At 47.5% G+C, this 25,452-nt stretch overlaps 1 protein-coding gene across 1 annotated transcript in view; it reads left to right on the forward strand.

Annotated features, from left to right (window-relative positions):
* XYLT1 (xylosyltransferase I) overlaps positions 1-25,452 on the forward strand; it is a gene marked incomplete at its 5' end in the record, with an annotated part of 349,600 nt that overhangs the window by 255,084 nt on the left and 69,064 nt on the right. The window contains 2 exons of the mRNA XM_010837407.1: positions 4,685-4,857; positions 6,021-6,223. Coding sequence (XP_010835709.1) covers positions 4,685-4,857; positions 6,021-6,223 — 376 coding nt within the window. The remainder of the gene's footprint in view (positions 1-4,684; positions 4,858-6,020; positions 6,224-25,452) is intronic.

Here is a 25,452-nt window from a genome sequence, read left to right on the forward strand (position 1 = left end):
GCAGGGCAAGAGACTTCCCTGGCGGGAGAGCAGGGCTGTGCACAAAGGCCCCAGGAGCCTCCCTTGCTAGGAGCTCCAGGTCATTGTTACCCAGAAACCTTGGGGCAGAGATGAGCAGTATTATCTGAGTGCCAGCAGGAACCCCTACAGAGTGGAATTCCTATGAAACATAGTGTCAGACCACATTTAAACCTTTGAAACATCATTCAAAGAAATCCAGGTAGAAAAAAGTGACATGAGTAGCCATTGTTTTTAACCTCCCTCCCTTTGTTTGATAAAGAGTCTCTGAGGGGGGTGAAGAGAGGTTACAGCCGGCCCTGCCATGACCTGTGCACTGCCTATGGGCTGCAGTTGCAGGAAAGCAAATATAAGCTTTTCTCTTATGTTACTATCTTTTTACTTTGGATTCTCACATTCATTAATCCATTCATAATCTATGTGTGAAGACAGGCTCATGTCCCATATGTTTTTGTGCTCAAAGTTTTGTCCTAGACTGGCAAGTGGGAGGGTTGAAGGGTTCTGGGTGGTTGGATGGATGGATGGATGGGTGAATGAATGGATGGGTGGATGGATGAATGAATGCATAGGTTATTGTGTGAGTGTTTAAAGGGACGTGATTCTTCCAGGCACACTTCTCCTGTACAACCATGAGGAAAACCTAAGTGTATTTGCAAGTGGTTTAGAAAGAAAATTAGAGGGAGGTTAGGATAACCTTGTGGTTGCTGCCTAGCTTGTCTTCAACCAGAGCCAAGATAGTAATTATCCCCAGGATCGAATTTCCTGATTGAACAGTCAGGAACCAAAGAGGGTAGGACATCAGGAGAGCATGGGGAAATGGGTTCAGAAGCTAAACTCTCTGAGATCTCCTCAGTCTCTGTGGGCAAACTATTCATTACTTCCCCACCCTCAAAGGGCACACATCTTTCATAAAGCAATTGAGCATTGTCTTCCTTGTCTCCTAGTTGGCTGAGAGCTCCTCAAGGGAAGAGTTTTTCCTCCAATTTTATTTTTCTAGTACCTAGCATAGTATGTGAATGTGTGTGTACTTAGTCGCTTCAGTCATGTCCAACTCTGTGTGACCCTATGGACTGCCGCCTACCAAACTCCTCTGTCCATGGGATTCTCCAGGCAAGAATACTGGAGTGGGTTGCCGTTCTCTCTTCCAGTTTGGAATGTTTATAACAATTCTGCTTAGTTAATGAGATACCTTGTGAATTAGTTGTTGTAGGTAGATAGGCGTGCACTGGAGGACTGTCAGAGACATTGCAGAGAAGATGCCTGTATCATGTGGGAAGCTTACTTTAAGTGGCCAATAAGGATACATCTTCTCATCTATCCATCCATCCGCTCACCCATCATCCTCCAAGCAAATTATCCATGCTTGCACTCTTCCAACCATCTAATGACCAACTCTCTGATCCATGCAATATTAATGCAGTATAGGCTAAGTTAATATTGCGTGGATCAGAAAGTTGATCATTAGATGGTTGGAAGAGTGCATGCAGGGATGGTTTGCTTGGATGATGGGTGAGTTGATGCATGCATGGATGGATGGATGGATGGATGGTTTTTTGAGGGGATGATAGGCACTGAATGTTTTGCTAGGTGGATAGTTAACTGGTTTGTTGGATGAGTGGTTGAATTTGAATGGATGGATGAATGAATGGATGGATGGATGGTTGAATTAAAAGATGTCACCTTATTGGCTACCTAGAGTCCACCTCCCACATGACACAGGAATCCTCTCTGCAATACTTCTGACAGTCTTCAAGTGCATGCCTATCTACCTGCAATAACTAATTTACAGGCTATTTCATTAAGCAGAATTGTTCTTAATATTTATAAATTCTGGGCGTGGTAATGTAGTATATATTACTGGTTAAGGGCATAAGCTTTGGAAACAGACCTGGGTTTGAATCTCAGCTTAATTAAAGCAGTGGGACCTTGAACAAATAAATCCCTTGGCCTCTCTAAGCTGTGGTTTCCTCATTTGCAAATCAGAGATAATGGCCCTACCTTGCAGGGTTGTTATGAGGATTAAATGAAATAATTAATGGTAAGGACTGCTCAATGCTCAAGAAGAGGTAATTGTTACAGTACTAAAATGTATCCTCCTGTAACTTTTGTTTTCACTAAAAACCAGCTATGTGCCAGATATTGTTAATAATGTGTATTCAGTGACAAATATTCTTAAATAGTCCCTCATCTTTTGGAGTTTAGTTCTAGTTGGGGATCCAGACAATAAAAAATATATATGTAATTCCAGACAGTGTTAAATGCAATGCAGAAAATTGAAATAGGTCGAGATAAAAGACAGTGATGTGGTTGGTGGCCTGATTGTGACCTGTGAACTAGTGGCAAGAAGAAGTACACAAAGATCTAGGGAGAGGGTGTCCCTGGGGGCAGGAATGGCCATGGAAAGGTTCTGAGGCAAAGACAGGCTTTCTCAAGGAAAAGACAAAAGGTCAGGGGTCAAGGTCAATGGTGGGGGAGTCAGGGTGCAGGGATCTGCAGTCCTAACTGCGGGAGGCAGGGCTACGGGCTGTGGAGTCTGTACCACGTGATGAGGACACAGCCCACGCTCATCTCATCCCCATCCCATCCTCTGGGACAACACAGAAGGACTGCACTTATGTGGTGGCCATTCAGCTTCCCAGTGACAGCCGACAGGCTCCCCGTCTCCTGACCTCCAGGCTGAACAGTCCGAGTTCTCAGCTTTCCCAGTTGGTATTCAGAGACACCTGCAGCTGCTGTGTGCTGAGTCCCATAAACCTAAAACCTGTAAGAAATCAGGTTAGATCCAAAGGAAATTCGGCTCAGGAAAGCCAGGAGATTTCTGGTTGGGATTATAATGAACTGAACCAGTAAGCCATGTTTCTCCCTGAAACCTTGCCCCTGGGGCATTTACAAGGGAAAGAAGGATAAAAGGCATCTTTGAGGCTGCTTCCAGGATAAAGGGGGCTTCCCCAATGGCTCAGTAGTTAAGAATTTGCCTGCAATGCAAGAGACACAGGTTCCATCCCTGAGTGGCGAAGATCCCTTGGAGAAGGGCATGGCAACTCACTCCAGTATTCTTGTCTGGAGAAACCCATGGACAGAGGAGCCCGGTGGGCTGCAGTCCATTGGATAGCAAAGAGTTGGACACGACTGAAGCGACTGAGCACACACACACCAGGATAAAAGACGTCTGGAACCACTTATCTAGGAGCATCTGGTGTAGGATCTAGGCTTTTAAAGAAAGATAAGCAATGACGGTGGCTGATCTCCTCCCAGGCTGATCTGGGAGCTCAAGCGGGGTCACGAGGATCTATTCCTCCCCCTCACTCAGCAGTGTTTTCCCTTTCCTCTCCATGGGGGGATAAAATGGCTCTTAGGATCTTCAAGTTTCATGGACTTTGAGGCTCTTATCTAGTTCCAACAACAGTCTGGAATTCTGTCTTCTTGGCTAAATAGCTTAGTTAACTCTGAACCTTACCTATTGTGTCCTGACTGGCCAAGCCTAAGTCCTGTGACCACCCCTGAAACTGATACTAGATAGAGACCCTCTCCTTCCACACAGAGAATGGGGGAGGTTGACGCCCTTCAAAATATTGGGTGATAAATTTCTCATTAGGCACGATGGATAAGTTCCAGAGATCTGCCATGCAACATTGTGCTTATGAGAGTCAATTCCCTAGTAGGTTGATAAGAAATCTGGGGTCCCCGAGGAGGAGAAAGGAGTCTGGGCTCTCAAGGAGAGAGAAGTGTCTGAGGCTCTCAAGGAAGAGAAAAAGGACAATTTTTTTTTTTTTTCTACATTGCTTTGTCTTAGTCAAATAACAGTGTTTCTTGCTTGAGGACACGTTTCTCAACCTTCTGACTAATCTTGTTCTCTTAAAACTTGTATACTGTGGGAGTGGGTCTGGTAAGACCCTTCTATTGTTAGTTCTAATCTTGTTAATTTCAGATGTATGTTGTGGGAGTGGGTCTGATGAAACTATATAAGGCCTTGCTAAGACCAGTGAGAGGGGCACTCTCCGTCCCCCTTCTGATGTCTATGTCAGAAGCTTTCTCTGTCCTTTGTTCGCTTTAATAAAACTCTGCTGCACAAAAGCTCTTGAGTGATCAAGCCTGGTCCCTGGTCCCGAAGCTAAATTTTCTTTGGAGATCACAAATCTGACACTGTTCACCATAAGCTATTACTTATCATCCACACTGCCATCCTGAACACTTAAAAATGTGTTAAGGGGGTAGCTCTCAGGTTATCTGTTCTTTCCACAATTTAAAAACAAAACAAAATAGATGCTGTTCGGAGGAGAAATGAGAGTGGATTCTGGACAAACAAAGACAGCAGGTATATCTTAACATTTTCCAAATTGAAATTAACTGCTCCTTCCTCTGTGGTTCAGAAATGTACCTCTTACGTGGCTCATCTCCTCTGGCTTTAATATGTGTACACGTGTCTCCGTCAGTGCTGTTTGGCTCCCTGGGGATGGAAACCATGTCTTTAGCTCCTCTGGGGCCCCCACTCCTGTTTACCAGGACAGAGTAAGGGTCCAGGACTTGCTTGGTTACGTTGAAACCAGTTTCAGGGACCAAAATGACCACTGTGCCCCTCAAATAGTCCCGGGAAGAAGCATCAGAGAAACACCCCCTGAGGACAGCCAAACTCACCCCACCTCTGTGATCTCCCTGGTTTTCCCAGGCAAAGCCAACAAGAACGTTCAGTGGGACGAGGATTCAGTGGAGTACATGCTGGCCAACCCGGTCAGAATCGCCTTCGTCCTGGTGGTCCACGGCCGCGCCTCCCGGCAGCTGCAGCGCATGTTCAAGGCCATCTACCACAAGGACCACTTTTACTACATCCACGTGGACAAGGTGAGGCCCGCCCTCTGATCGCCCCCTGCTGGCGGTTCTCTGGGGGTGTGTCTGCCCCTCCCTTCCAGGGGAGCCTTGCAGGCTGAGCAGCTGCCTCCCCCAGACCATTTGGCCTTGAAGTGCTGTGTAGGTGTGTTGTGTGTGTGTGTGTGTGTGTGTGTGTGTGCACATGCATGGGTGTCAGTTTCAAAGCTCCAAACTGTGACTTTAGACTCCCTTCAATGACAATGAACATTGTCAGTCATACCTCTTTTGCTCATGGCCCTGCCCAATGCAATGCCCGCCACGCTATAAGGATAGCTAACCCAGGGGTGGGCCCACTTTTCCCATCAAGGGCCAGAGGGCAAGTGTTTCAGGCTTTGTGGGCTATACACTCTGTCACAGCTAATCAGCTCTGGCATTGTAGCCTGAAAGCAGCCATAAAAACATACACAAATGAATGTGTGTGACTGTTTCAATAAAACTTTGTTTACCAAAAAAAAAAAAATCATGGAGCCAGCTTGTTGACCCCTGAGCATCTTGTTCCAGAGGTTTCTGTTGGTCTGCTGATGTGACATGATTGTGTCTTTGGTCAAGAAGACAAAGGGGATGCCTATTCAGAAGTCTGATTCTAGCAGGCCTGCCAGAGGGTAGTGGAGAAAGTCTACCTTTCAAAATACTCATCAGGTTTAAATGCAAGTGTTAGTCACTCTGTCATATCCAACTCTTTGTGACCCCATGGACTTTAGCCTGCCAGACTCCTCTCTGTCCATGGAATTCTCCAGGCAAGAATGCTGGAGTGGGTTGCCATTCTCTTCTCCAGGGGATCTTCCTGAACCAGGGATGCAATCATATTAGATGAAACCATATTACTTAGCTTGTTATCCTCAGACCATATGTATCAGTCTTAGAGAAAAATGCAGATTCCCAGGCACCAGCCTATACCTGGGGAACCAGTAATACAGAGGCAGGACCAGGGAATCTGCATCTCAAATTGCTAAAGTAATACTTTAAAAATAATGAAGTTTGTGTAATGATGCAGAAAGACACCCCAGGTCTGAATCAGTTACTTGGCAAAGTTCAGAAGCCCTGTCACCTAGAAGGCAAGGGACAGAGAGGGGGTAAGGGGCAGGGCTGGGGTGTTTTCCACGCTGCTGAATGTCACCCTTCCTCTCCTGTGAAAGCGCTCCAATTACCTGCATCGCCAAGTGCTTCAGTTCGCCAGGCAGTACAGCAACGTCCGTGTCACGCCCTGGAGGATGGCCACCATCTGGGGGGGAGCCAGCCTCCTGTCCACATACCTGCAGAGCATGCGGGACCTCCTGGAGATGACCGACTGGCCCTGGGACTTCTTCATCAACCTCAGCGCAGCTGACTACCCCATCAGGTAAGGCGGCCCTGGCCAGCCTGCTTTGAGGTCCTGCTTCCCCTGTCATATCTGGGAAGCCAGAGGCAGAAGCAGCCTGCCTCCTGTCTGGAGAAGCCTTCCTGCCTCAGAGATGCTTACTCACTGTCTCTGTAAGGTCTCTCTACATGAGGGCCACGTTGTGCTTGAGAATCATGTGAGCATTCACTCATTCATTCATTCAACAGAGATTTCTTGAGTACATGGTTTTCCCAGCTCTTTTGGAGAACATACTTCAAAGGCTGAAACCCCTGGCCATGAGGTACTTCCATTCAAATGGGGGAAACAGACAACATGCAAACTAAGTATTTAAAATGGTACATCAGAAAAATAAGGCAGAGAGTAGCAGGAGCAGGTTGGAGGTGGAACTGTAATGAGAGTGGCCAGGAACATCCTTCCGGAGAAGAATGGAAGATGGTGATGGAGTGAGCTGCCCAGACAGGGAAAATGGTCCAGCAGAGAGCAGCACAGGTACTGAGCCCCGAGGATGCCTGATGTGTTCCAGGAACAGCGGGGCTCAGTGTGGCTGGAAGAGAGGGTGAAGTCCTAAGAAACTGAAGCCAGAGAGAAAACTGAGGTGAGATCATGGAGGGTCTAGAATTTGTCCATTAGTCAAAGGAAGATGAGAACCGCACGCCGTGTTTGGAGCAGAGGAAGGTCAAGGTCTGACTTAGGTGTTAAACTGAAAAGGACAAAGTGGAAGAAGGGAGCGGGGTGTGACAGCCTGGGCAGAATCAGACAGGCGTCTCTGGGCTATTGGAATCCCATGGGTGGGTTTGTTTGGCTCCTATCCAATTGTAACACATGAATTGATTGCCCACATTCTACGGCTGGTAGATTTCAACTGAAACTGCAGATCTCTAGTTTCTCCTGAGGTCTCCCCAGGGCCTGTAGGCTACTCAGCCACAATTATGAGTGGGTGGTGGAGCAACCAGCAGCCCTGGGCGGTGAGAAATTCAGATGCCACTCTGTCCCTTTGCACAAACATTGATCTACTCTTTAAAAGAGGTGTAAGCAAAGAAAACCCCTGGAGATCTCTTTAAACGGAGTAAAAAAGGCAACAAAGTGAACTATATTTCCTATCAAGAAAGCAGCTCTCTGCTTGACTGTGTCTTCCATCTCGCTTATTGAAAGGCCAAAAAGGAGAAGTGGACGGGGTGAAGGAGAGGGCCTTCCTTTCTCTGAAGGAGTCTTATAAAAGGTGTTTTATCAAGGCAATTCTCAAACATGCACAAGAATACAAGACTAGTAAATGACGCCTGCATCACCCAGTTTCAACTATAATCAATTCATCTGTATCCATACCAATAAAGACCTTGACCCTCTTCCACCAGCCCTGGTGAAGCATTTCTAAGAGGTCATATAATTGTATCTGTAAATATTTCAGTGTGTGCATGTGTGCTCAGTTGGTCAGTGATGCCCAGCTCTTTGCGACCCTATGGACTATAGCCTGCCAGGCTCCTCTGTCCTTTGGACCCTTCAGGGAAGAATACTGGAGTGGGTTGCCATTTCCTTCTCCAGGGAATCTTCCCAACTCAGGGATCGAACCCACGTCTCCTGCAACTCCTGCATCGGCAGGTGGGTTCTTTACCACTGAGCCACCTGGGAAGCCCCAAATATTTCAGTAAACATATCTAAAAGATAAAGTCTGTCTTGGAATTTAATGTCAATATGATTGCATGAGTGCTAAGTCACTTCAGTGGTGTCCAGTTCTGTAACACTATGGACTAAAGCCCACCAGCTCCTCTGTGGTCCATGGGGATTCTTCAGGCAAGAATACTGCAGTGGGTTGCCATGTCCTCCTCCAGGGGATCTTCCCAACCCAGGGATCGATCCCACATCTGTTCTGTCTCCTGCATTGGCAAGTGGGTTCTTTACCACTCGTGCCACCTGGGAAGCCCATCTGTATGACCTGGGGCTAGATCATTCTCTGCCATGAGGCTTCCCTGCTCACTCCTGGTATTTGGAAGCACCCCTGGCCTCTACCCATTAGATGCCAGTAGTGGTTCCTGTTTCCAACCACTTGTGGCAACCACAAATATCTCCAGGTGCTGTGTTTCTGGAGGAGCAAAACTGCCTCCAGCTGAGAACTCTCCAGTTCCTGAGAGAGAGAACAGCCTGGACTTGGGTCAGAGATGAACTACTTGCCTTTGAGAAATTTAAACATGCCTGGAACCTAATAAACAAAACGAGGAGGAGAGATGGGTATAGGGAAGTACAAGGCGAGGGTGAGCTGGAGCCTTCTCCCTCTCCCTTCCAAAGAAGGAGTGTGTTCAGAAATACCCCAGAATGCCGAGTACAGCTGCTGGCGTGGCAGACCCTCCCTTCAAAGGTCAAGATTCCCACTCCCCCGGCTCCAGACCTCCCATGGAGGCCTCAGAAGTCATGTCAGCCTCAGTCAGGAGGTGACACTTGACCGGGACCTCTCAAGGGAAGGGGGGCCAGCCTATGACCTTTCCCAGAATTGTATCAAGCCTCAACGCTGCCCCCTATAGGCCCTGTGTTGATTTGCAAGTTGCAGTTGTAACAGCAGTCACTTAGCCAGGTCAGCTGGGCCAGGAGATCAGCATTCCTAGCATTTCAGTATCCAAGAAGATGAGTGCTCAGACTCCCATATGATGGCTTAAGGCTAGACTCTGAGTTCTGCCACCTCACTCGCAGGTGACCCTTGGCAAGTAAACACAACTTCTGTGAAATCAGATTGTAGTCATGGAACCTAGAGAGTTTGGGCACTTAGCTCAGTACCTATCAGCTCTGAATCCTCAAGCTGGATCCAAGGCTGAGCCTCCTGATCTCTGAGAAAGGTCCAGAAATCCTTTCTCAGACCATGTGCCCCACCCATTTGGGGGTTCGGAGAAGGGAGTCATCCTGTTTTTAGTTTTGATGCTCCGGTTGTCTAGCCGGGCCTGTCGACCTGTCTCTCCTCCACCTCCCACGGCCCTCATTTCCGTGTCCACCCCGCTGCCAGTTCTTCCACCCACTCGCGTTGCCAGCATCGTGGCTGGAGGCACTTCACGCGTCAGGCACTGCTGGTTCCTCTTGCTGTTGTTTTCGTGAAGTCGCCCCACACAAAAACATATGAATTTTGCAGATGAATGGTTTTATCCTGGGCAACTCTGATAGGCTTTCACTTCCCATCTGCCACTCCATCTGTAGCTTCCAAAACCACGACTTTTCCCCTCCCAGGAAGGATGAGCAAACTTAGGAGCCTTCTAGAAGGGGCGGGAGTGCCCAAGTCAGAAGCTTCTATGAGACTCTGAAAACCTGGGTGGATATCCAAGGGCAGTGTTCACCCATCCTGGCTGCTCTGAGCTGTCTGTGATTTGACATCGCCTGTCCAGGTGAGCTGTCTGGCTCTAACCGCCAGCCAGATTCACTGGTCTCTACTGGCCAGTAGCCTCCATGAGACCCTGGATGCAGACAGCCTGGCTGCAGATTCTGCCACCACCGATGGCCCATTTGAATTGGCACATGTTGCCTCAGCTTTCTGCATCTGAGTGTATGCACCTAAAAGGGACCCAGTATTGGGACCTATTTCATAGGGCAGTTAGGAGGATTAGAGGAAACATTGCAAGTCAAGGCCTTAACACAGCGCCTGACACAGAAAGTGCTCCCAAAATGCAGGCAGTAGTTATCATAGTTGTATAACAGTGCTGGTCCCACAGGCTGGACTTCATCATCAACTGAGTTGCTTTCCTTTTTCCCTTCACTCATGAAAAGAGCAGAAAAATAGTTCTTGAACTCACATCCCTTTCAAAAGTGGGAAATGCAAAGTGAGACTCAAAGACTGAATGTTTCAAGAGAATCAGGCGAGAACCAACTCGTCTGTGAACAGAAAGACGTTCTTGTGTTTGGAATATGCAACCGAAGTTATGTTTAAAGAATCTAGGCCTTCCCACTTCACTGCTGACATGACCGCCTGGCCCACGTAAGCTCTGGTTGGAGCTTTTTATGCATCCAGTGTGTGAATGAAAATGGATATTTCCAACCATCGAAACCCTGCTAGGTTTGGAATCATCAAAGAACATGATGCTTTTATTCAATATACTCTGTTTACTGAGTGAGGCTGGAAACTGCACTGGCATTCTTCAGTCAGATGGATCACAGACAGGGATGAAACCAAAAGCATTGTGCAGTTGGTTTGCGAGGTTTGGGCCAGTGGTAACAGACCCCACACTGTCTGTTACTGGGCCCTGTGTCCTGGAGCAAACCAGACGCAAAGGCTGAAAGTGTCCATGGCCCCTCCAGGGCTCACATTCTGTCTGTGGTGTGTGTGTGTGTGTGCATATTGTGTGTGTGCAAGCATCAAGCAAAACCCAGAATCTACTAATTCTGCCTCTTAGGGATTCACAGCAACAAGGTCTAACCCAATGGGGCCCACCATGTGGACATTTAAGCCACCCTTAACCATTGACCCAAACCTCTCTCTTGAGATACCACCAGGGACTCAGGGCAGGAGCACAAGAGCTTTTCTGCAGCTTCTCAGCCAGAAAGACCAGCTCAAACAGAGAGGAAGCAGGTGTCTGGGCTTCTCTGCAACATCCCCAAGATCAGTGTCTCCATGGCACTGATCAAGCAGGACGAATGCCCAGATCCAGCAGATGTTTCCTGTGTGCCTACTGTGTGTCAGGCCCTCTACCAGGGCCTTTAACGTGTGTGCTGTTTTATCCTCATCCCTTAAACCATAGCTTCTGGTGTGTAAGAATGTTTAAAGAGGTTAGTATTAGAACTTCTGGTGAATTTTGCAGGGAAGTTAACCCCTTGATAATACCCAGGCACAGAGTCTAGTCACCCTGGGATCTGCCAAAGGACTGTGCATCTGTGCGTAGTCAGTCCCCTACTTTTCATTCCTCTAGTCAGGCCACTGATTCTCGAGTGGGTCAAGGAATTCCTGTTGTGAATAGCAAATCATAACCACAGCAAAATGCACTTACAGCACCTAGGACATCCCTGGCATGGTTTTTTTTTAAGTGCTGTCCATAGTCCTGACATGGTCCTCCACACATACTTTGGGGAGGCCATTTTTCAGATGAAAAAACTGAGGCACAGAGATATTGAGGAACTTGACCACAAGGATACAGCCAGTGGTCTCTTTTTTTAAAAATTGAGGTTAAATTCCCTTAACACTAAATGAACCATTTTGAAGGGTTCTATCCAGTGGCATTTAGTACATGCCCAATGTCATGCACTTTCCCCGTGGTGCTAATGACAAAGAATCCTCTTGCCAATGTGGGAGATGCAGGTTCAATCCCTGGGTCAGGAAGATCCCCTAGGGAAGGAAATGGCAACCCATTTCAGTGTTCTTGCCTGGAAAATCCCATGGAGGGAGGAGTCTGGAGGGCTACAGTCCATGGAGGTACAAAGAGCTGGACATGACTGAGCACACACACATAGTGTTGTGCAACCAGAACCTTTCTCTAGTTGCAAAACACGTTCATTACCCCAAGAGGAAACCCTGCCCCTCCCCATTCACATCCCACCATGAGCCCCTGTCAGTCACTAATCTGTCTCTATGGATTTGCCTACTTTGGATGTTTCGTATGTATGGAATCATACAGTGTGTGATGTTTTGTGGTTGGCTTCTTTCACTTAGGATGACATGTTCATGCTTTACCCACACTGTAGCCTATGCCAGTGCTTCATCCTTTTTATGGCTGTCTACTATTCCATTGTGTGGCTGTGCCATAATTTGTTTACCCACTTATCAGGTGGTAGAAACAGGATTCTTAAGAGCTCCTTGAAAGCTCCATCTCTTGGCCAGCTTGGCTTGTGCTGTACAACCTAAGGTGAGGACCTCATCTGGTTTAAGAAGATGCAACTCCATCACGTGGGCCTCTGCACAGCATTGATACTAGGGCTTTTACTGCCTGAGCTCTGATGATGCCAGGGTCAGGGTAGGGGTGCTGATCTGTGCACCCTCGTCCACAGAAGCCTGGTGATCTTCCCTGTTCAGCCTGGCAGTCCTCCGCCTGGTTCCATTAGAGAAGTTTCCAGTGATTCTGGCTGGTTGAGACAGATTTGGGGTTGAAGATGGAAAGATGAAGGCTTAGGGACAGAGGTCTCAGTTTCCCTTTTTCCCTCCTTCCTTCTTTCACCATCCAAGCCCCTCTGAAAGCAACCCAAGGGTGTCTTGGGGAGGAAAGAGCTCAGGCTTGCCTGAGAGGCCAGCTGAAAATGGTCCCACAGGTAAGATCAGAAGATGGGGCTTCTCTGACTTCACTCATTCATGCAGCAGATACTTACTGACCACCTACTATGTGCCAGACACTATGCTGGCTACTGGGTATTCAAAGGGAAAGAGAAATATGGTCAGTCTCTGCCCTCATCCTAGTGGTTTGAATCACCTGGGTTTGAATCCCAGCTCTTCTGTTTACTAGCTATGTGAACATGGACTTGAGAATATCACTTAATGTCTCCGGGCCTCAGCTGCCTCATCTGTAGAATGGGTACAACAACAACACCGCTGCATATGGTTGCTTAGAGAGAGAAATGAATTAATGTATGGACCATGCTTAGCACCCAGCGGGCATTGTCTGTGCAACAGCCCTCGTTATTGATAGAGGGAGTGGGAAACTAACCAGAAAGATCACACGAGTGAACATGTGATCACAAAGTGAGGCAAGCATTCTGAAAGGAAGGGCAGATGAAAGAGCATTCAGCAAGTGAAGCTCATCTGCATGTTGGGGTGACCTCTCTGAGGAGGCAGCACGTGAACTGAGGTGTGTGAGATGGGTAGGGCTTAGCTAGCAGTGTGTTCCAGGTAAGGGGATGGCATAAGCAAAGGCCCAGGTGTCAGAGGACCCCTGACAGGCTTGAGGAGTTAAAAGAAGGCTGATGTGGCTGAAACACAACCAGCCAGAATGCCTTACCACCAAGGAGGATGGTCCAGCCAGGTCCTGTAGGGATTTCTGATCCCTTGTCCGGTGGTTGAATCCTTAGCCCAGGAGCTGTGCAGTTTTAATGAGAAGCTCCTGGAGAAGGGAATGGCAACCCATTCCAGTATCCTTGCCTGGAGAATTCCATGGACAGAGGAGCCTGACAGGCTACAGTTCATGGGCTCGCAGAGTCAGACACAACTGAGCGACTAACACTTCAAAGCTTCAGCGTTATTTGCAATGTGGAGAGATCACTTTGGCTGCTGTGAGATAACAGTGGTGAGGGGACTGGGCCGGTGGGGGAGGCCTGTGAGGAAGGAGGTGATTGCTGCTGCTGCCGTTGCTGGTGTAGAACCACATTCAGGGAACCCTCCTCCCAAACCTCAGCCAGAGGCAGGGGTCTCAGAAGCCATCGTGAGCTTCCTGAATCCAAGCAGTGTCTTAGCCTTTTAGACACAGAGCCAGGCAGCTGCTCGTGTAGGGCCCAGGCCCCCCATCTGCACAAAACAGCCTCGTTCTCAGGAGACCTGCGGAGCATAGCTGGCACAAAGGATCCAAAACGGGGCCTGAGGCCAGAGTTTTAGAAGAGGACTGACCTTGAGATAGGAGGGGACAGCTAAGGACTGTGAAAGAAAGTGCTAGAGACTCCTCTTTGTTCTTTCGGCTTTAACTGTGATAAAATGTGCATAACTTAAAACCTACCATCTTAACCGTTTTTAAGTGGTTAAGCACATTCACACTATTAGACCACCAAGCTCCAGAACTCTTTTCATTTTCAAAACTGAAACTCCATACCCGTTAAACAACTCCCCATCTCCCCTTCCCCAGGCCCTGGCAACCAGCATTCTATTTTCTGTTTCTATGAATTTCACCACTTTAGGGACCTCCTGGAAGTGGAATTAGACAGTATTTTTCTTTTTGTGACTGGTTAATTTCACTTAGCAGAATGCCCTCAAGGTTCATTGACGTCATAGCAGGTGTCACAATTCCCTTCCTTTCTGGGAAAGAATAAATCTCCCTTGTCTGGAGAGACTACGTTTTGCTTGTCCACTCATCCATCACTGATGGACACTTGGGTGGCTTCTACCTTATAGCTGTGGTAAATAATGCTGCTGAGAACATGGGTGAATGAACATCTCATCATCTCCCTGTTTTCCGTTCTTTTAGTTATGCCCAGAAGTAGAATTACTGATCATATGGTAATTCTATTTTTAGTTTTTGAGGAACCTCCATACTGTTTTTCATAGCGACTACCAATTTACACCACCAGCAGTGCTCAGGGTTCTGATTTCCCTATCTCCTTGCTCACGTATATTTCTTTTTGATAGTAGTGCAAGGTGTTTCTTATTCTTTTTAAGGAGCATAAATTCCCAAAAACAAGGGCCCTGGAACCCTTGGAAGTTTTGAGTAGCAGACATAGCTCTCAGTAGACCCATGAGGTTAGCTCCAGGAAATTGTCTCCCTATAGGATCATGGCCCTCAAATGATTGTTCTAGAACTGCTTCCCAATCCACATCAGCTCCCCCTTCCAATTCCCCATCCTCTGAATAGGACCACCTGTTCACCAGCAGCTGGAAATCTGTGTGGCCTCCATCTCACTGTTCCAAGGAGGCCTGCGTATTCTCATTCTCAACCTGACACTGTTCCCATGTCCATTCTCACCTGTGATTCCTCCATCTCAGCCCAAGTCAGACCATCATTGCTTTACACCTGGATCTTCAGAGTCCCCCAAGAAGACATAGTCTGAGCCAGACTCTGGAAATGAGCTACAGCCTCTCCAGGGCCATAGGGAAAGGCCAGAAGCCACCACCCTCTCTGGGAGCAGCTTACAAAATATAATCATCGATTCAAACAGGTGTGCAGTTCACTTCCTGGCTGGGTGCTGAGCCAGGCTGAATGCTAGGGAGTGGGAGATGCGGCAGAGGAACGGATCTGCTCGTTCACTGAGGGCATTTACAGCCTATGAGAGAAATGGAGAGCATGTTGATCGAATAATGTCAGGGTGCCGTGATGGGAGACAAGGAGGAGGCCCCACTTTAAGAAGCATGGTCAGGGAGATGAGGTGCTTTATTTTTTTTTTTTATTGAGGGATACTTGCTTTACAGAATTTTGTTGTCTTCTATCAAACCTCAACATGAGTCAGCCGTAGGTATACATATATCCCCTCCCTTTGGAGCCTCCCTCCCATCTCCCACCCCATCCCACCCCTCTAGACATAGAGAACAGACTATGGACATGGAGAGAGGGGAGGAGAGGGTAAGATGTATCGAAAGAGTAACATGGAAACTTACATTACCATATATAAAACAGATAGCCAACAGGAATTTGCTGTATGGCTCAGGAAACTCAAACAGGGACTCTTCTATCAACCTAGATGAGGTGCTTTTAAACAGTGAGGTTTAAAACCAAGTCCTGAAGTGAGGCCCACTGTGCAAAAGAGGGGGTGGAGGTATGGCAGAGGGGAACAGCAGATCACTGATTTGGGGGAGACACAGATATTCATCCCCTAATTACAGTAATCAATAGCAAGGTGAGTGTTGGCTGGAAAATATGTTAGCCTCAGTACTTCATAGGAGGTCATATTTGGGAGCCCAGCACCAGATCTTTGGGTTCAACCATCTCTCCCACTGACCACGTTCTCAACATCCAGCCGCTTTTATTCTTTGGATGTTCAGAAATGCACACCCTCTTTCCTGAGACCCCAAAGCCCCGGTGGACACCATCCAGGGAAAGCTCCACCCAGATAATGTGCAAGTTGGAAAGAGTGTATCTGTTGGTCACAAGGCAGCTGGAAAAACATGCCTGTAATTATGCCGTTAACCGTTGTGTTTTCATCTAATAGCAAAATAATCATTTCCTCGGCCCTGTTATTTTTTTAGCCCAACAGAGTTCACTCCTGCCTCCAGAAACACAGTTTGCTTTCCCCTTGCTGGCTGTCCTGGGTTTCCTGAGCTGTATTTTTGGCTGGACAGCTCTACAAGCTTTCTGGAGGCGAGGACCAACCCAGAGCATCCCCTGGACAGAGCGAGGCTGGAGTCCTGATGGGGCACAGATGAGAAGCACCGACTCCTCAGAAAGTTGGGGTGGAACACTGTGTTGGCTCAAGTGGATAAGGAAGGACATCCCTGGGAGAATGTAGGGAGTTCACATAATCAGTGCAGAAGGTGGCAGAACTCAAGGCAAGAATGACATGACTTTTCTCACTCAGAGGATGCCCTGTGGCTTAAATACTTTTCAGTCATAATGTCTGTTCTCTGGCTGGCTGTTTTCTCTCCTTTCATTACTGAAAAATGCTGAGTGCTGGGGAAAGGAAGTGGATGGTTTTATCTTGAGTCATGTGGCCTGGCTTTGGCCAGCCCTTCAGTCCTTCCTTCATCCGTCACATACTTACTGAGATCCTACTGGATTCCAGGCAATGCTGTAGGCCCACACTGTCCAGTAGAACTCACTGTGCTGATGTCTAGCTCAGCAGACACCAGACACATGTGGCTATTGAGAGCTTGAAATGTGCTTTATGGAACCAAGGAACCAAGTTGTAAATGTGGTTTGATTTTAATTTAAATGTAATCAAGTAGTATATTAAGCAGCACGATCCTTGTTGCTCAGCTTGGAGTAGTGAACACAATGATGAAAAGAAAACTCCTGTCCTGGTGGACCTTGTCGTGGGGCAGGAATGCTTCCACTGGGAGAATTACACTGCTCTCTGAGCAAAATAAGAGAGTGGATGCTGCCAGTTCAGAGACAAATATGATCTCCAGCCTCTGCCAGTTTAATTGTCTGATGCATCCCACGTTGACCATGCATTGAATTTGGTAAGGTGTTTTCTTCCTAATGCCTCGCTCCTCAGATCTCATAGTTCTTCCTCTTGGCAGAAACTGTCTACATGTCCATAGACAGGATATTTCCAGCCATGGGCGTCTTCCTATCCAGTGCATTGAGCATGTTTGCTTCTCAGGAAAGCATCATTGATGTGCTTTGTCCACCAGAGGCCAAGAGCAGGGATGCTGTGCACTCTGGGATGCTAGAGCACATCCAAGTGTATCCTGGGAATTTGAATGTGAGCCCAAGTGGCCCACAGTGTGGGTGATCAGCCCTGCAGAGCCTCTTATCTTCCCCTGCCTCCCTCTCACACGTAACTACAGGTAAAGATTAGTCTCAAGGGCTTTCTAGTGAAACAGCATGTCTTATAAGTCAAATGGGATAAAGGAGGGGAGTTTCTACCCCTTTTATTGATGACAGCAGGGATTTGGATGAGCATGGGCCCAACAGACAGGGTTAAGGTCCAATCTTGGGGTGGCTAGGTGAAAACTCTGTGTGTTTTGTTATCTTCATTATTCATCATCATCATTCATTTCCTTCCTTCCACTTGCTGCCATCTGAGTCATTGACCAGCCCAGAAAATGGTCAGTAGTGGACTCTCAAAGGAGATGCTTGGGGAAGCCCTTCAAGATTCTCCAGACTCCCGTAGATGATATCAGCTAGAATTTCGTGAGTCCGGTCGGTCTTTGTATCCATAGTTCACATCCAGGTCGGTTGGATCTGGAACCCACAGATGTGGAGGGCTGACTGTAAGATACTTGGGCATCCTGGGATTTTGGTACACGTGCAGTGGGTTCTAGATCTGCAGGGGTGCAGATCCCGAGGGGCGGCTGTATTTACTGTATTCAGGATCCTGGGCCAAATGAGTTCCATATGTTATCTAAAGTCACAGAAACCCCAGAATGTAGATGCTGTGGCTGCATCCCATTTTACAGATGTGGAAACTGAGGCTGAGAGAAGTTAAGGAATTGACTCTGTGTCTCACAACTGGGATTGACATCCATGCTTCTTTCATCATTAGAGGAAGAAGAAACCTGAGTTCTTCACCTGCAGATTGTATTGCACCCACTGGCAGGTCTCGACCGAAGCTGTTCCCCTCATTCTCCCCCTTCTAAATCCTCTTCCTCTTCATCTGCAAGAGAAGCCAGGAGGCAGAAGTGCCCAATAACCAAGAAAGGCGTGGTGCACATCAGTACCTGACTCCAGAGCCACCGGCATTTACCAGCTGCTGAGAGGTCATCATTTTCTGCTTTGGTTCTCAAAGCATCCTCAGAGGGTTGGCATTGAGAAGGGCCCTGAGGCTGAGAAGGGCCCTGAGGCTGAGTGGGTGTGAGTGACTTGCCCAACCAAAGTCACACAGCTTGGCAGGGGCCAAACCTGTGTTTGAAGGCAGGTGCAGGCAACGTCTTTCTACTCTGCCCAACTGCCTCACTCAGAGGCTGGCTGGCATTGGACCCGCCCCACCCAGGGAAAAAGCCAATCACAAGAGCACAACCCTACCATGCGACCATGACAGTAAGTGTGGTCCCATTTCCAGATGGGCTTTCCCCTCTGGCTGATGGAAGATTGGGCTTTACCAGTTGTGTTTGCTCTGAGCATGGAGGGAGGAACCAGCTGTCCTTCCTTAGCTGGGAACGCCTTGCTTTCAAATTCCTTTATACTCCTGTCCCTTTGGATCTCAGACTCTCCAAACCCCTCCCCCAAACTGCCAAACTGTGGTGCTAATGGAATTCTCACTCATTTAAACCTTAGCCTCAAGCAGCGTAATTAAGACCGAATGGCTGCCGTCCCTCCAAATGTGCACGGTTGTTCCACTGCAGAATGGAAATGATGCCTGCGTGTTCTGAGCCATTGCTCTCTCCATAAGGGCACATGAGCAATCATGCCACGTCATCCTGCCCTGGGTTTGAATCTTTTCTGCATCTTCCACTAGCTGCACGATCCCAGGACAGGTGGATCCAACCATCCTGAATCTCGATTTTCTCACATGTAAGAGGGAGACGATATGTTACTAGCAGCCGGGTGAGAATCCAAGCTCTGCCTGAGGTCCAGTTCTGCAGGCTGATACCCAGCTGCATGTGGACACAGAGGCTCAGGCCTGGCATCCACGTGCATCCTCACATTCATCCCTCCCACCATCTAAACGTTGGGCCCAAGATGCTCAGCCGTGGTGATGGCATTGAGAAGAGAGAGGTGGTCAGGGAGCCAGGGAGCCCTTAGCTTCCTGCATCCACCTAGTTGCATGAACGGAAGAGACAAGAAAAAATATGATGGATTCTGGCCCCAAGTGGTCAGGTGCAGCCTGGATTTGAAGCAAGAAACATGAGAAAAAAGTAGTGGAGGGCTTCCCCAGTGGCTGAGTGGTAAAGCATCCGCCTGCCAATGCAGGAGACATGGGTTCAATCCCTGACTGAGGAAGATCCCACAGGCTGCGGAGCAACTAAGCCTGTGTGCCACAACCACTGAACCTGTGCTCTAGAGGCTGGGAAGTGAAAGTACTGAGCCCACATGCCGCAACTACTGAAGTTCAAGCGCCCTAGAGCCCGTACTCCACAACACGAGTTGCCACCGCGATGAGAAGCCTCGCACTGCAACTAGAGAGTGGCCGCCACTCACCACAACTGGAGCAAAGCCAGCACAACAACAAAGACCCAGCAGAGCCATCAACCAATCAATCAGTAAAATTATATATATACACACACACATATATGTATAGTGGAATCCAGCTGGGCGTTTTCACCAGACAGCAAGCCAGCCCACTAATAATCATGCCCCAGCACTGAGTAATCACACTTTCAATCCTTCTTCCCTTTGGGTGAACCTAAGGAGATGGGCAGAAGGGGGCCTGATATGGAAACAAGGCCGGAGCCCTCTCCCCACAGAACTTTCCTCCAGGATCATTATAATCAGGGATAATAAAACACAGGGCCCGGTGCAGAGCTGAGCATTTGTTACACATGACCAGAAAATGGGTCTCGTTATTATTATATAACAAAAATTCCTGGGCAGTTATTAATTCTGGACCAAAAACATAGTCACTTCCTTCTCTCCTATAACTTATGACTCCACAGTGTTAGTCACTTAGTCATGTCTGACTCTGTTATGACCCTATGGACTACAGCCCGCCAGGCTCCTCTGTCCATGGAATTCTCCAGGCAAGAATACTGGAGTGGGTTGCCATTTCCTTCTCTAGGGGATCTTCCTGGCCCAAAGAGCAAATCCAGGTCTCCAGCACTGTAGGCAGATTCTTTACTGTCTGAGCCACCCGGGAAGACCCTGGTGGCTTCTGTACCATTGTACTAAATAGAAATGTGACTCACAAGAGAGCAGGCACCCACACACCTTTGAGGCAAACTGCTCTCTATAGAGTCAAGAGCTGAGAGCTCTTCGCTGGTGCTGAGCCGTGTCTGGATGCACGGGAAGGTGAGCAGCCCTGGGCCCCATCATCCCTCCCTGCTGCACGGCTCTTTGAAAAGAGCCTTGGTGTTGATCAGCCTTCTCAACCGCAGTGGGCTGAAGTAACACTCTTGAGTCACTGTGGCTGCAATCTCCTGAAGGTTCAAGGTGGGAACTTCCTCCAAAGTTCTACCTATGGATCGCCTCTTCAACCTCACCTCTCCCATCCCATCCCCAGGCTCAAATAGTATGCTCTGACCAACCTGGTGGCCACGACAAGCCTCCCAGACAGGGTCAAAAGCTGTCAGATGCCAGCTATGGCATCTAGATGGGTTCACAGCCTGGGGGATTGTCACAGAGTAGAAGCCAAGGCCGAGAGCAAAGTCCCCTGCCTTCTGCTTACTCCTGTCCATCTGAAGTGAAGCAGCCCTAGCGGGTCCAGACTGAGCATCTGGAGCCCACATTCTGGCCTTAAACCAGTGCCCATAATGCTGCTTAGTTAGAAAGGGAAGAGTGGGAAAGAAGAGTCCATTGGGTGGTGCCAGCCAGCCTTCCTGGGACAGGGCCTCAGTGGGATCCCACATCAGTGTCCTGTTCCCTTGTAGAGGAGGAATGGGAAATTGTGTCCCCAAGAGCCTCCGGCTGTCTCCTGTGTCCTCCAGAGAAAGTGTCTCCTTGGTGCAATTTAATTGTGTTCATCAGTCAACATTACTTGGCAAGCCCAGCCAGGGGCACAAACATCGCCACCCCTTTCTGAGTGTAATTGTGCTCTTTGAGATGCGGGAATGTGGTTTAAGGCCAAGCAGTTTTTGATTACAGAGTCAATCTTTGTTTAAAAGTTTGCCGCTCTGGGGAAGTTTCTAACAAGTTACTTTAAACAATGCATTCTCTGGACACCTACAGCTAAATGGTCCCATTAATCCAAATTGCTTTGCTGGATTCTGTGCAGCCATTCAGCAACAGGGCAGTGTCCGAGGCTGGCTTCATTGAGAGGGATGACTGCAAAACCAAGCCATGGCTGCTTGTCATGAATCGACCTGCCGGGTGATGCCCACTCCCCCCAGGTGTCCCTGCCTCTGTTCATCCTGCCCCGAGCATGCACAGGGTGCTGTGCTAAGTGCTTCGATGGTCTCCTGCAGTCTCACCAGCCATCTGGTGAGGTAGGACCTCATCCTCCCCATTTGAGAGACAAGGGTCATGAGGACTCTTCCAAGCTCACTCATCTACTGAGAAATGGAGCTCAGACATAGACCTTCCTGTCCTTGACCACAAGCCAGGGCTTCCTAAGTCTGAGCCACAGTGAGACAGATGGTTTAGAGTATTATGCAGACAAGGTTTTGAAATGGCAATATTTATCTGTAATAGTACATATAAGGAAAAAGTAACATACCCCAGATCTCCAAAGTTGATGTTTTCTTTTTTTAAAAAGTTGATCAAAATAAGAAAATGTTAGCAAAACAGAATACAAGGAGTGAATGGCTCTTCAATCATTCAAAAATATTTATTGAGTGTCTACTATACAGGGCTTCCCAGGTGGCTCAGTGGTAAAGAACCCACCTGCCAATGCAAGAGATGCGGGTTCAGCCTCTGGGTTGGGAAGGAATGGCATTTCCTCCCGTGGAGGTCACAAAGAGTCAGACACAACTTCGTGACTGAGCACACACACATGTACGTCTGCTACACACATCAGGCACTTTTCTGGGTTCTGGGATATAGCAGCAAGTAAAGAATATTGCTGGTGTGCCCCACCCCCATGCTGATGAGAGAAAGAAACAATAGATAAGTAAATGGGTAATGTGTGAGTTGGAAATGTGTCTGAGGAAAACTACAGCATTGGAAGGAGAAGCGTGGGCCAGAAAGATACTTTGATAAGGTAGATATGGAAAACAGTTGACAGGAAAATGTATGTATGACCAAAAAAGAAGAACCGCATTAATGGTAGGAGTTGACAAAACCTTTTTATAAAAGGCCAAATAGCAAATAAAAAATTTGTTAATTTCAGGTTAGCTTTTGCAAGCCAGATGGTCTCTATCACAGTAGCACAGTTCTGCCACTATAGCAATAGGGCAGGCATAGGCAGTATGTAAACAAATGAGCATGGTGGTATTCCAATAAAACTTTATTTATAAAAACATGTGTTGAGCCATAGTTCACAGATCCCTGCACTAGACCATTCTGCTGAATCTCCCACATTTCAGATAATGGCCTTGCCCAGATCTGTCTCAGCCTTTGCAAATTTAGTTCCCCATGCACCTACACATCTTCCCAGGCACAACCTTTCCTGCATTGTCTCAGAGGAGTCTGTCACCCAGGCGCCAGCTTTGATGGACTTTTTGCTTCAGCTTTCAGGACCCTGGATAGAGAAAGTGTGGGTGAGATTCCCAAGGCCTTCTGGTCAACCTCCAGCCTGGCCTGGACTCCAACCCAGCCATGGGTAGCTGAATTTGACATAAAACAACAGTCTCCTTTTACTTTATTTTTCTCCAACCTGCCTGGCTTTACTTGAGCTAGGAAGCAACATGTAAAATGCATCTCACCCGTAAAATGCATCTCAGCCAGAGACACGGCAGTTTGTTCACAGAGGCTTGCATTACTGTAGGTCTATCTGGCCCCCTAGTATGTATCAACCAGAGCAGACTGCATGTTCTTATCACTCAGCCTTCTCTGCATAAACCCATCAGAAATGCCTGGTGCCCCTTAGCACTGTAATTCACCCTGTGCCACCTTCTTCAATCTGAATCAAAAAGGTTAATGTCCTTGAGCCCTGAGACTCTCTGATTTCAGTACTTACCCCAGCTTCCTTCTCCCTCTCAAAGCACAAGACTCGTTTATCTTTCCTTGGCTGATCAGGCAAACTGCTGACTAATGCCCTAATGCCAGCTAATTCTTGAAGATTTCCCAGAGTGTCTGGACACGTGTTCTGTTATACCTTCTGTAAATCTGGTTAATCTTGTGTGTCTGGTTACCCATCATCCTTCTGCCTAGATGTAGCTGGGCTCCCTGTCTATTATTTGTCCCATGAGACTGCCATATGTTGCATTGTTGATTTGGGAAGAGAGAGAGAAATTTTCAACCAATACAATGACCACAAAATCCTTTCTAATGAAATATCAGTTTTAGTTCCTTACTCTTTATTGAAGTATAGTTGATTTACAACATTGTATTAGTTTCAAGTATACAATAAAATTATTTCAGTTATACACACACACACACATATATATACATACACACACACACATACACACACATATATGGATCCCTCATGATTGATCCATTCATATAGTCAATCTGTTGACTGACTAGTCAGCACATGCTTAGTGGTCACGTAGAATGTGCCAGAAATTTGCAAGGATATGCAGTTACAGCCACCAATAAGTTAGTTAACATTCCTATCCTCATAGATTAAGCCATCTAATAATTACATCCTTATGACATTGTTAGGCCAGAAGATCATATGTATGTAATACAGGAAACCAACATTCAGCCTTTTTTCTTCAAGGAACTCAGGGAAAGCTCCCCTGGAGAAGTGTCCTTGGACTGAGAGTTAGAAGAAGAGAAGGAACCAACTGGGTGAAAAAAAAATAAGGGACAAGTGTTTTAGGCAGAGAGGGCTGCATGTACAAAAGCCCTGAGGCATGAGGGAACGTGGTTCATGCAGTAAGTCAAGAGAGTGTTAGGTGGAAAGGGTGTGGTAAGGGGATAAAGCAACAGAATAAGGTTGGAGAAGCAGGCTGGCCTAGATGCTGTGGGACCATAAAAGGCATGTTAAGAAGCCCTGAAAGGGAAAGGGAAAGTTGCTCAGTTCTGTCTGACTCTTTGTGACCCCACGAACTATACAATACATGGAATTCTCCAGACTAGAATACTGGAGTAGGTAGCTTTTCCCTTCTCCAGGGGATCTTACCAACCCAGGGATTGAACCCAGGTCTCCCACATTACAGGCAGATTCTTTACCAGCTGAGCCAGGGAAGTCCAAGAATACTGGAGTGGGTAGCTTATGCTTTCTCCAGCAGCTCTCCCTGGCCCAGGAATTGAACTGGGGTCTCCTTCATTGCAGGCAGATCCTTTACCACCCGAGCTACTAGGGAAGCCCCTAGTTTATACTAAAAGCAACAGGTTACCTGTGAAAAGTTTTTTTATTGGAAAGTGCCATGATGAGGTTGCTTTCAGTTCAGTTCAGTTCAGTCGCTCAGTTGTGTCCGACTCTTTGTGACCCCATGAATCGCAGCATGCCAGGCCTCCCTGTCCATCACCAACTCCCGGAGTTCACTCAGACTCACATCCATCAAGTCAGTGATGCCATCCAGCCATCTTATCCTCTGTCGTCCCCTTCTCCTGCCCCCAATCCCTCCCAGCATCAGAGTCTTTTCCAATGAGTCAACTTTTCGCATGAGGTGGCCAAAGTACTGGAGTTTCAGCTTTAGCATCATTCCCTCCAAAGAAATCCCAGGGCTGATCTCCTTCAGAGATGGACTGGTTGGATCTCCTTGCAGTCCAAGGGACCCTCAAGAGTCTTCTCCAACACCACAGTTCAAAAGCATCAATTCTTCGGTGCTCAGCCTTCTTCACAGTCCAACTCTCACATCCATACATGACCACAGGAAAAACCATAGCCTTGACTAGACGCACCTTTGTTGGCAAAGTAATGTCTCTGCTTTTGAATATGCTATCTAGGTTGGTCATAACTTTCCTTCCAAGTCTTTTAATTTCATGGCTTCAGTCACCATCTGCAGTGATTTTGGAGCCCAGAAAAATAAAGTCTGACTCTGTTTCCACTGTTTCCCCATCTATTTCCCACGAAGTGATGGGACCGGATGCCATGATCTTCATTTTCTGAATGTTGAGCTTTAAGCCAACTTTTTCACTCTCCACTTTCACTTTCATCAAGAGGCTTTTGAGTTCCTCTTCACTTTCTGCCATAAGGGTGGTGTCATCTGCATATCTGAGGTTATTGATATTTCTCCCGGCAATCTTGATTCCAGCTTGTGTTTCTTCCAGTCCAGCGTTTCTCATGATGTACTCTGCATATAAGTTAAATAAGCAGGGTGACAATATACAGCCTTGATGCACTCCTTTTCCTATTTGGAAACAGTCTGTTGTTCCATGTCCAGTTCTAATTGT

This window comes from Bison bison, unplaced genomic scaffold (assembly GCF_000754665.1).
Source record: "Bison bison bison isolate TAMUID 2011002044 unplaced genomic scaffold, Bison_UMD1.0 scf7180017864072, whole genome shotgun sequence".
Taxonomy (NCBI): domain Eukaryota; kingdom Metazoa; phylum Chordata; class Mammalia; order Artiodactyla; family Bovidae; genus Bison; species Bison bison.